This window comes from Prionailurus viverrinus, chromosome D2, assembly GCF_022837055.1.
Source record: "Prionailurus viverrinus isolate Anna chromosome D2, UM_Priviv_1.0, whole genome shotgun sequence".
NCBI lineage: Eukaryota > Metazoa > Chordata > Mammalia > Carnivora > Felidae > Prionailurus > Prionailurus viverrinus.
This window is the reverse complement of record NC_062571.1, coordinates 55,571,000-55,583,037: the sequence shown is the minus strand read 5'-3', so window position 1 is coordinate 55,583,037 and position 12,038 is coordinate 55,571,000. Positions and strand designations below refer to the sequence as shown.

The 12,038-nt window shown below is 45.7% G+C and overlaps 1 protein-coding gene across 7 annotated transcripts in view; it reads left to right on the top strand.

The window, feature by feature from the left end:
- The first annotated feature begins 2,585 nt into the window (after positions 1-2,585).
- The window catches only part of ALDH18A1 (aldehyde dehydrogenase 18 family member A1), a 41,724-nt gene continuing 32,271 nt past the window's right edge, over positions 2,586-12,038 (top strand). For 5 of the 7 annotated variants that reach the window (XM_047825686.1, XM_047825684.1, XM_047825682.1 and 2 more), the window contains exons 1-2: positions 2,586-2,739; positions 5,530-5,651. In XM_047825686.1, the coding sequence (XP_047681642.1) occupies positions 5,558-5,651 (94 nt within the window). In that variant the 5' untranslated portion in view covers positions 2,586-2,739; positions 5,530-5,557. Of the gene's footprint in view, positions 2,740-4,015; positions 4,086-5,529; positions 5,652-12,038 lie in introns of all 7 variants that reach the window. The other 2 variants (XM_047825680.1, XM_047825685.1) reach the window with 2 other exon arrangements.

Below are 12,038 nucleotides of genomic sequence, written 5' to 3'. Positions count from 1 at the left end.
AGCACCACTAGATTTGCAAGAATCCCTCCTCTTCTCACACCACCCCCCACTTTAAAGCAGTAAGTGCTGTCAGCTCTCCCCGATTTGTGCTCCCCATGCCCACTGCTGAAGTCTTTTTGCCAGCCATCATTTCTTACTTGGGCCTTCGCACTAGCTAACCTCTCTGCTTCTACCCCTCTTTACTGATTTCTGACGCACAGATCTCATCATTGTGCCATTCCAGTACTTTTTTTTTTTTAATTTTTTTAATGTTTATTTTTGAGAGAGAGAGAGAGAGAGAGACACAGAGTGTGAGTGGGGGAGGGTCAGAGAGAGAAGTAGACACAGAATCTGAAGCAGGCTCCAGGCTCTGAGCTTCCAGCATAGAGCCCAACATGGGGCTCGAACTCATAAACCGTGAGATCAGACCTGAGCCGGGGTCGGATGCTTAACCAACTGAGCCACCCGGGCGCCCCAGCCGATACAGTACTTTAAAAGTCATGGGTCTCTATCTTTGGGGATGATAAATTTCAAGCTCTTTAGCATGGCACAGAAATCCCTTTGCAAGGTGGCCCCTACCAAACACCTCTCCTGTCATGTCCCACCTGCAGCCTCTTGTCATAGGACATCTCATGCCTTTGCTTATTGCATTCCCTCTTCCTCATATGATCCTGCCTCCCATTTCTAGGTGAACGACTTCATTTTTAGCCTTCAAAGCATAATTTGAATGTCCACTCTCTTTTAAAAGCCTTGCCTGAAATCCCTGGGCACCTCCTCCTCTAGCACAAATCACAGTGTTGTAATCATTTGGTAACATGTGTCTCTCCTATAAGGCTGTAAACTCATCAGGGCGCCTGGGTGGCTTAGTCCGTTGCATGTCTGACTTCAGCTCTGGTCATGGCATCACTGCTTGTGAGTTAGAGTCCCGCGACAGGCTCTGTGCTGACAGCTCAGAGCCTGGAGCTGCTTCAGATTCTGTCTCCATCTCTCTGCCCCTCCCCTGCTCGTGCTCTCTCTCTTTCTCTCAAATATAAAAACTAAAACTTAAAAAGAAATTTTTAAAAAAGACTGAACTCATCTAGGGAAGGGAGGGTGTCTGCTTCCACATCTAGCTAATGCCTAGCACATAAAGTAGGCAATTTTTTTTGTTTAAAAATTTTTTTAATGTTTATTTATTTTTTTTTAATTTTTATTTTCAACGTTTATTTATTTTTCGGACAGAGAGAGACAGAGCATGAACGGGGGAGGGGCAGAGAGAGAGGGAGACACAGAATCGGAAACAGGCTCCAGGCTCCGAGCCATCAGCCCAGAGCCCGACGCGGGGCTCAAACTCACGGACCGCGAGATCGTGACCTGGCTGAAGTCGGACGCCTAACCGACTGCGCCACCCAGGCGCCCCTTAATGTTTATTTTTGAGAGAGAGAGGGCACACATGAGCAGGGATGGGGCAGAGATAGAGGGAGACATAGAATCTGAAGCAGGCCCCAGGCTCTAAACTGTCAGCACAGAGCCTGACGCGGGGCTCAAACCCACCAACAGGGAGATCGTGACCTGAGCCAAAATCCGATCCTTAACAGACTGAGTGAACTACCCAGCCGCACCTAAAGTAATGTTTAATAAATGAGGAAATGAATAAGGAGGCCCAGCAATGTTTTGGAGAAGGGGTAGACGCCTTCCTTGTCACTGGCCCCGCGTCAAGTGCTGTGCAGCCCCTACCCGCCCCCCCCCCCCCCGCCCCTACACCTTTGTCTATACAAAACGTACCCTGTGACGAAAACACAGCAAGTAGGAAAGAGGAAGACGCTGAACTCTAATTTTAAGGGTAGATCCTCATTCGCCTTTGGAATAATTCCAATTATCAGGGATTAACTACTACTTTTTAAATGCAATACTTCACCAGTGCCCTTGCTGAACAAGAATTGGGCTGGGACCCTTGGGTAAACCCCCAACGACTAGGTGGCAAGTCATTTTATCACAGTGACAACATTTTCGCATTTATTTATTTTTTTTATTTTTTTTTTCAACGTTTATTTATTTTTGGGACAGAGAGAGACAGAGCATGAACGGGGGAGGGGCAGAGAGAGAGGGAGACACAGAATCAGAAACAGGCTCCAGGCTCCGAGCCATCAGCCCAGAGCCCGACGCGGGGCTCGAACTCACGGACCGCGAGATCGTGACCTGGCTGAAGTCGGACGCTTAACCGACTGCGCCACCCAGGCGCCCCAACATTTTCGCATTTAAACAGCAAAAGAGCGTGGGTTCTGTAAATACAGGTATGTGCGAGTTGATCCAACCTATTTAAGGTGCGCGTGGGAGATGAGGTCAATTCTGACAAACACTCCTTACGGGTACCTACCAGCAGCTACCTGAGTCAGGCTCCTTTCCCGCCTCCCTGGGAAGCCCCGTGGGCCCCCCGCCACCCCGCCCCTTCCCCCGTTCCCTAAGGGACGTGGACGTGCACCGGAGATGTGGAGCCCCGCCTCCCGGCGTCTGCCGAGGCCTTGGGGCGGGGCGGGGCGCGCCACGTGGAGCGCAGACCGTATTCTCCAAGGCGCCTACGCGATTGCCGCGGCGTAGCTCCGGCTTGGCCCTTCGCCCCACGCCAGCAGCGGAGGCCCCGCGGCCTGCGTTTACTCCACCGCCGCTGACGTAACGTCATCTTGCGGGACGTGGACGGAAGCAAAAGGGGAGTAAGCCGGCGCCAGAATCGGGCCGGCGTACAGTGCCGGCCGTGCGGCGGGGTCGGGTGCTGGTTGTGAGGTAGGCACTCGGCGGCGGGGATGGCGGCGGGGATGGCGCGATGCCGGCGCCTCCGCGGGGGCTGATGCGGCGGCGCCTGGCCCGCTGCGGGGAAAGGGGTGCGCGCCGGCCCGCGGGGGCTGCGAGGGCTCCTGCCGGGCGGGAGGCCGACCCGGCGAGTGGGTGTGGGTGTGGGCGCGCGCCGACCGATGGCGGCTGGCTGAGCAGCCCGGGGTGCGCTGGCCGCCGGGGCGCTCCCAGGTGGCCGGGCGGGGAGGCCTTAGGGTCTTAGGAGCTTGGGACACCCGACCTCCGTGGCCGCCCTTGAGTACAGCCACACGGAGGAGCTGAGGGCTCCTTCAGTGGAGGCCCGAAGGCTTGGGGGACACCTCTCGCTCCGCGAGTCCGGAGCCAGCTTCCAGTGCACCTGCCTCGCTGCTGGTGATGTGCCCTGGTTTGTAATTGGCCACACGCCGACTGTCGGCGGCCTCCATGTGCGGTCCCCCGCGGCCCGCCTGGGCTTTCGTCACCCCCTCCCTTTCAAAACCAGGCCCCCAGCAGCGGGGGAGTTCGCTCACGACCGCCCTTTGCAGTGTGGCACACCAGGGCGCCCCAGACTCCCCGCCCCCTTCCCTCCCCCCCGTTTGCCTCCCCCCAACTTTGCCCCCCCCCCCCCCCCCGCATCATTCGCCCCTGCTCTCTTAGGGGGCGAGATGTATCACCGGGTCTTTGTCTTGAAGTGGTGAGCCTTACACCAAGCCCGTGTTCCTGGGTGAAGTTTGTTGGGACTAAAGTTCAGTTCTCTAAGTCAGTAAGATAAGGGCATTCTGTTTAAAACGAGTAAAAGAGGTACTTGAGAAATGTCCTGAGTCAAAACATGGAAACTTTTTCCAATGGATGACATGGAGTCTAGACACACAGACACAACGTACCCTTTGCTCCCTGGAATCAGCTGTCTGCTTGTTGAGCGCATCCATTGCAGTCAGAGGCCCTGTGTTACAGGGGAGAGGCCAGGAAGGCTTGGTTTTAGGTCAGCGCTGAACCTAGTAAGTTAGTGACCTTGACCATTCAGAGCTCTCAGTTACTCTTAGATAAGAGAGAGGTAAACAGTCAGTGTAATTACTGATTATGTCTGTCAGAGTATTTATTGAATTCTTGTGCCCGTGACACATCCTGAAGGAAATAAAGAGGAAGTGGTAGGCCATCCTTAGTGCCTAGAAGAAGGAGCACAGCTGACATTTGTTGAGCATATGCTGCTCCCATGCATTCCACGTATTGTCTCATTTAATTCTCGCAGTAATCCCACGAGGTCCTTACTGTTACCGTTACTGATTTACAAAAGAGGAAACTGAGGCTTAGAAATCTAGGTGAGTAACCTTCCAAAAGGCACACAGCCAGCAAGTGCAGAGCGGGAACCCAAATCTGTCCGACTCCAAAATCTGTGTTGCCTGTACAGTTCACCATGCTGTCAGTGGGAACTTTATGATCCTGTTGGGAAAAGCAACAGTAATACATGAAGCAGTTACAAGCCGATCTGTAGAATTATATCCAACCTCAGATGCTAGGGTTGCCGAGGAAGTTTTCATGAAGGAGATGGAACTAGAATTTTAGTGTCACAGTTTGATTATTTTACTCGTTTGGTGTTCCTCTTAGAGAATTTGTATGTAAATAATTGTTTAGCAACGATTACTGAAGGGATTTATATAAGCAGCACACAAGACCGTGGGCTTTTGTCATGCTCAGTGTTATGCAAATAATTTTCTCTTGGGATCTTCCAGACTGTCACAAACTGAAGTCAACAAAGACAGCACTTAGCACTTTCTGATGCCTATTGGATGTCCTGTCTTTTACAGTAGATGTATCCTGCCAATCTCTTCTCTCCTCTTTCTGTGCCTTTGGGCAGTATAAATTGTAGAGCAACACATGCCACTCCTTGTTTCACTTTACTATGGGGCTGACTGCTGGTCTTTGGAGACACATTCAAGAGGGTTGGAAAAAATCCATCCAATCTATACAGCAAAAGTTAAAAAGAAGCCTGCAAGCAAAGAGAGTGCAGTATCTTTCTTATCTTGTGAAAACAGCAATTCTCTTTAGCATGAGAGCTGCAATAATGAGTGACTTATTCTCTGAGTATATGTAGGAGGGAGCCCCTAACCATAATCCATAACTACCATATCCCCAGCTCAAGTTTTTTTCTAGCCATGTGCTCATCCTCCACAAGATGTGCCCATAGTCATTTGAAATGCCAGTCATTCGCAGGCATGGCACCCCCTCCCAGGGATGCAAGAGTGTGCTTTAGATTTCTGTGGACAGGAGGGAGAAAGATGGCAGTAGTCTCTGGCCTTTCCAGCCTCTTCTTGTGTCAGCTAGGGTCAAGCAGACATTTGAAATACGTGGTTTACAGAGTTCTTTTGGGAGGTGATAGCAGGAAGGTAGAGAAGGCCACTGATTGGATGTTAGATCTGTTTTTTGTTTGTTTAAGACTCCCTAATCGTGTAGGAATTGTAGTGAAGATTAAGTATCCATACAGCAACATTGTACCTTTTTGTCACTCTGAACATTTATAGTCCTTAGTTTTCATTTGCTTACATAAAAACTAAGGTCCTAGGAAAGGAAGGATAGAGTTGGGACCTGGGAAGGAGCCATTTGTTGTCTCTTTTCTACATACAGAACAGGTGGGAGTGTCCCTGATACAGAGGAGTTGGAGCAGAAGAGTCCAGTTCTTGCTCTGAGAGTATGAGGAAGTGGAAGAAAATAAAATTAATTGTGTCTTATTTTCATTTTCATCTTTTTTAAAACTGCTTTCGACAGATATTTTGATCAGTGACCACATCGCATCATGTTGAGTCAAGTCTACCGCTCTGGGTTCCAGAGCGTCTCCTTCCGCCAGCGTCTCCTGCCCTGGGTCCAGTCCACAGCCCTCTCCAGATCTCGTATGTACCATAGAAAACTTAGACATACATGGGAAGTTTGGAAGTGTGTTTCAAGCAAGGTTTTAAAGGAGAAAAAAAAAAAAGTAACTTGGCAGAATTGGGCAAAGATCCTAAGCAAGGAAGCAGCCTACTGGTGAAAGTGTTTGTACTTCTCAATAAAGTGAAACTTTTGGAGGTGATAGCTCTATGGCATTAATTGTGGTGATCATTTCACAGGTATATACTTATCTACAGAATCATTAAGTTTTACACATTAATTTTGTGTAGTTTTTTCTGCCTGATTAAGTAATTAAAAGTTTTTCAAGTAAGGTGTTACCTGTAGTTCTCCCAAAAATTTCTACAGGCTATTTTTGTTCATTACTTTTTTTTTTTTGTAACGAAGTTTTGAATTTTCAGCCCATTATAGATTCATGTGCTGTTGTAAGAACTAATACAGAGAGATCCTGATGCCCTTTACATGTTTTTCCAATATCTCAACCCAGATATTGGCATTGATATAGTCAATATAAGAATGTTTCCACCACAACATCCTTCACGTTTCTCTTTATAGCTATGCCTCTCCTCCCCATCCCTAACCCCTGGCAATCACTAATTATTCTCCATTTCTATAATTTGTCATTTCAAAAAATGTTATGCAAGTGAAGTCATACAGTATGTGATCTTTGGAGATGGATTTTTTTACTCAGCATAATTCTCTGGAGAGCCATCCACGTTGGTTCTTTTTTATTACTTAATAGTATTTAATGGTATGAGTATACCACAATTAGTGTAACTATTCATCCATTGAAGGGCATCTGGTTGTTTTCAGTTTTGACTGTTATGAATAAGGCTGCTGTGAGCATTTGTGTACAGGATTTTGTGTGGACAGAGTTTGCATTTCTCTGAGATAAATGCCCAAGAGTTCAATTGCTGGGCCATATGGTAGTTGCATGTTTAGTTTTATAAGAAGCTACTAAACACTTTTTGCAGAATGGCTGTACCAGTCTACATTCACCCCAGCAGCGTATGAGCAGTGCCCTTTCTCTTCATCTTCCCCAACATTTGATGTTGTCATTCTTTGATTTTAGCCATCATGTTAGATGTGAAAGGATACCTTCAGTGTGGTTTTAACTTGCTTTTCCCTAATGGCTAATGATGTTGAACATCTTCTCTTGTGCTAGTTGGCTGTCTTTATATCCTCTCTAGTGAAACATTTCTTTCTCATTTTTAAATAGATTGTTTTTTTATTGTTGAGATTTTGGAGTCCTTTACCTTCTAGACACTAGTCCTTGGCAGACCCTTGGTTTGAAGGATTTTCTCCCAGTTTACACATAGCTTGTTGTTTCAGTCCTTCAACAGGATCTTTCACAAAGGAAAGGTCTTTTTGTTTTGATGACGTCCCATTTATCAGTATTTTCTTTCACTGATTGTGTGTCTGGGGTCAAGTCTAAGCTTTGTGTAGCCCTGGATCCTGAAGATTTTCTCCTGTGTTTTTTCTAGAAGTTCTATAGCTTTACATTTTACATTTAGGAGTGTGATCCATTTTGAGTTAATTTTTGTAGAAGGTGTAAGGTTTAGGTCAGCGTTCATGGTTTTGCCTGTGGACATCTAGTGATTCCAGCAGCGTTTGTTGGAAAGCTATTTGTCATGTTTTGCGGGGCTGTTTTCCCTGATATCAAGTAAATCTTACCAGTAATCTGTCTCTAGATCTTATTGTAAGAGGTCATACTTACCAACTAATCAAACTTATCACTATCCAGAGGAAAAAAACCGTCTATTTCCCGTTCACATAAAGAAGAATATAAGGGATAAAGGATCAGGGTCTAGAGCCAGGTTCCCTGAGTTTTAAAACTAGCTGTGCTACTTACTTACTAAGTAACTTAGTTACATAAAACAACTGTAGATTTAGGTCACAATTTTGTGTTGGGCCTGGCTCGGCTGCAGGGTGGTTCTGTGTCTGTGTCAGAACTCACTGGCTCAGGTCTGATTGTTGAGATCTGGGTGGCCTCTGCTGGGATGATGAATCATCTCTCTTCCATGTGGCCTCTCATCCTCCAGCAGGCTAAATACGGCTTCTTCATATGATGCTTTCAGGGTTCCCAAGTAGAACATGCAGGGAAGCCACAAGACCTCTTGAGGCCTAAGTTCAGAATTTATGCAGTGTTACTTCTGCTACATTGTAGTAGTCAACACAAGTCATAGTGCTGGCCCAGAGTCAGAGGATGGGAAAACAGAATCCATCTGTTGATGAGAGAAGCTTTAAGGTATTGTGGCCATTTTTGCAGCCTGGTAATGTTAACAAGTTACTCAGCTTCTCTGGGCCTTAGTTTCCTTACTTATAAAATGAGTGATAATACTAACAACTAACTCGTAATAATACTTAACTCACGAGAATTCAGTGTGTTGCTGATAACAATAGCTGACACCTTTTTTTATAATACCAGCTAATATTTATGGAGTCTTTATTTTGTGCCAGTTTTTGTTCATGCATCAAGTTGTTTTATCCCCTACAACAGGTAAGGTAATGGCAAATAAGCACAAGGGTTGAGATTCCAATCCAGTCAGTCTAGCTCCAGAACCTATACTCGTCCTTTTATATATCCTCTGCCTCTGTAAAAGGTGTGTGAATACTTAACACAATTCTCTGTATATACTAAATATTCAGTATTTTTATAGTTTTTACTATTGCTTATTCTCGTTGGTCTCATTCACAGAAAGAGGCACTTTCTGATCTTTTCCCTAGATTTTTCAATTTTGTGTCCAGATTTTTCTGGATTCTGGAGCCCGGTGTTCACTGACATGATAAGCAGAAGAGCAGAAAAGAAATAAGAAAAGCAAAGTTAGAAAGTATGTACATGTAAACACAGAAGGAAATGGAAGGCCAGGAAGGGAGATAGAAATCCTATCAGGGTCCCCTCTTGTTCAGGCCTGGAACACAGGCTCATTGATTGCTGAGCATCAGTGCATAATGCTGAAAGGGTAGCTTACTTCTCTTCCCTTGGTGTATGGTGTGTGGCACTTTTGAGGAATATGGACAACTTTCTTCTCACCCCACCCCAGACACATGTACACACACACACACACACACACACACACACACACACACACACACACTCAGTATCCCCTCATTCTAACCAGGAGGAGATGGCTTTTCTGAGGAACCTAGGGCCATAAAGGTTCCTTAGAAGATGGGAAGAGATTACCCATCCAGGGTAATCTTAGATTTTTTTCTAACTAATCAAGGCCTTCGTGGTCCTCAGTATGGACCCTAAAAAGTGTGATACTCTAGAACATAAAAAATGCCCCCAGGAAGGGTAGGGTCAATCTGGCAGGGTACAAGCATTGCTGAACAGGAAACCCAAAAAGCCCTGGATCCCACAGAACTGTCCCTGGTGCTAGAATCCACTGGATGTGACTGAGCTTGTCTGGATGTGCTTGAAACTTTATTCATAGTTGTTTCCTCTTGTTGAACCTTGTCAGCTCTGATCGGCTGTGACCCACTTGGCTGCAGCCAGAATGACCCTTGACCGCCTGGCACCAAGGTGTGCTGGTATCTCTGCTGATAAAGATTGTGGGTCAGGAACCTTTTTCATGCTAACCTGGTCTGCTAGATTGTGATTGGTTTCTGCCATTTGATCACCTGGACTGACAAGCTTGTCACTACCTGTGTCCCTAAGGTACCCTCCTACGCTGCCCCACCCATGCTCAGCACTCTCCAGGACCCGACGAGCTCTTCAGGGACAGGAAAGAAAAATGGCTATCAGTCCTAGTCCTGATAGCTATCAAAGGGTTGCATGATACTTGGGTGTAGCCCAGAGCTTTGTAAATAGTCGCTAATGATCCCAGATCCACACCGAAGAGGAGTAAGTCTCTCCCTCTACCACCCCCTGTCTATAAGTCATTGAGGCCAGAATTATTATGTGTACAGCTTTTAAGCTTAAACCTAGATGTATATGTTGCTTGTGATAATATCCCTGGAAACTGAGCCACAGTACCTGTATTGGTGAACTCAGTGAAAAAAGGGAACTCTCCAAAGAACTTAGTTAGCCCCAACACAAACCAGCCCTGCAGTCCCTGGGACTCCCACAGCAGGAAGAGACAACTCACCTGTGAGTCCAGTAAAGTGCCGAGTCCCAGTTCTATCCCAGAGGATGGACCTAGTGAGCAGCTTTGTGCCAGGAACTAGACTGCAAGCTGTTGTGAAAAAAGACCATATTGGGGCGCCTGGGTGGCTCAGTCGGTTAAGCGTCCGACTTTGGCTCAGGTCACGAACTCGCGGTCCGTGAGTTCGAGCCCCGCGTCGGGCTCTGTGCTGACTGCTCAGCCTGGAGCCTGTTTCAGATTCTTTGTCTCCCTCTCTCTCTGACCCTCCCCCGTTCATGCTCTGTCTCTCTCTGTCTCAAAAATAAATAAACGTTAAAAAAAAGTTCTTTAAAAAAAAAAAAAGACCACATCATCTTGTATCTCCACAAAGCTGAAGCATAATCACTTTTAAAAATGGTAATTTAAGAGACACAAAAAAGGACTCTTTACTGCTTCATTAAAAATGTTCATTCTAAGATTTGTGTGTGAAGGAAGCAGAGGGGAGGAGAACACACATGATCTTCTGGTCCACGAGAATAAGATTCTGCGCACTTTACCCACCATTGTTACAGCATAGAGAAAATGATAGAAGTCACATTATAGTTAGAGAAGTTAGTGGTCAGGAGTTAGAGGTAGTGGGTCTAGAGATATCTGGGAAATCTGTCAATGTAAAGGAGGGCGATAATGGTTGATTCGAGTGGAGTAAGTTACTTTGCAATAGTACCATTTTAGAATGGTCCAAAAAGTGGCTTGGAATGATTACTATAGTAATTCGTTCAAATTTTTATGAATTGCGTGTAATGACACATAGAGAACTCTTTGAGGAGGAAGTGCGTAAAGTTTAGTCCTGTTGAGGACCTCTATTACTCATCTTGACTTCCTTCTTGTAATCAAGGAGTCCCACCGAGAGAATGTCCATTTGCTGTGAGTAAGACCATCCGTCAGCAAGGCTTCATTTGCCTTTCTGCCTGTGCACTCATTCTTCTGTATCAGTTACAGTTAGGTCAGGTGTGCATAATAGAAAATCCAAAATTAAAATGGCTCGAACAGGATAGAAGTCTGTTTCTCACTCTTTTTTTTTAAAGGTTTTTTTTAAGTGTATTTATTTATTTTGGGGGGTGGGGTGCAGAAAGAGGAGAGCCAGAATCCCAAGTAGGCTCTGCACTGCCAGCACGGAGCCCATTGTGGACCTCAGACTCATGAACCATGAGATCATGACCTGAGCTGAAGTCAAGAGCTGGATGCTTAACCAACTGACCCACCCAGGCACCCCTAAATATTTTTATTTTTAAGTAATGTCTACACCCAACGTGGGGCTCAAGCTTAGAACCTCAAGATCAAGAGTCATATGCTCTACCAACTGTGCCAGCCAGGCATCCCTCTCTCTTTTGAAAGGAACCTGAGGTTCTCTAAGAAGGGAGGCAGTCCAGGGCTTTCAGAATAGCTCTGTGAAATCATTAGACATCCACACTCCTCCTTTTTAGTTACTCCAAAGTTCTTGATGTTTTCCTTACAGTCTAAAATGATGTTGGAGCTCCAGCCTCACACCCGTGTTCTAAGCAGCTGGATGGATGAAAGGAAGAAGGAAGCACTTCTCTTTTGAAGGAAATTTCTAGAAATCCCCATAACATTTTCATATGTATCTCATTAACCAGAACTTAGTCACGTGGCAATGTCTAGCTGTACAAGAAAGTTTGGGAAACATAGTTTTTTGACTGGTGGCGGTGCTCTGCTCAAAGTCTCTTAATTTGTGAGAGAAAGGGCTAATGGGTAATTATTAAGCAGCCAGGAGGAGGAGTTACATCTGTGAGAAGTGGGGAAGGGATTCAGTGCTTGCCATTCAGCTCTTACTGCTTTACTTTTTTGACTTTATGCAATATATGTGAGTGTGTGTGTGTATGTTTGTGTGTATGTGTGTGTGCAATATTTGCTTCCTTAGAAATCCTGTGTAGTGTTGCAAGAAGAAAGAATCAGGAAAGGATTGCTTAGAAGTGGATATCCAAAGGGATTGAAAGTGTCTGACTCCAACACTCCTTGTCCTTTAGAAAGCTGTCAGGTTTTTTAATCATTGTTATAGACACCTAAAATCAGGCTACCGTGTCGGAGAGAAAATTTATAGGTGGATTGGTTATGATTTTTTACCACTCATACCAATTACTTTGTTCTTTTTTTTTTTAATTTGTTTATTCTTTAATTTACATCCAAGTAATTAGCATATAGTGCAGCAATGATTTCAGGAGTAGATTCCTTACCCATTTAACCCATCCCCCCTTCCACAACCCCTCCAGTAACCCTCTTTGTTCTCCATATTTAAGAGTCTCTTAT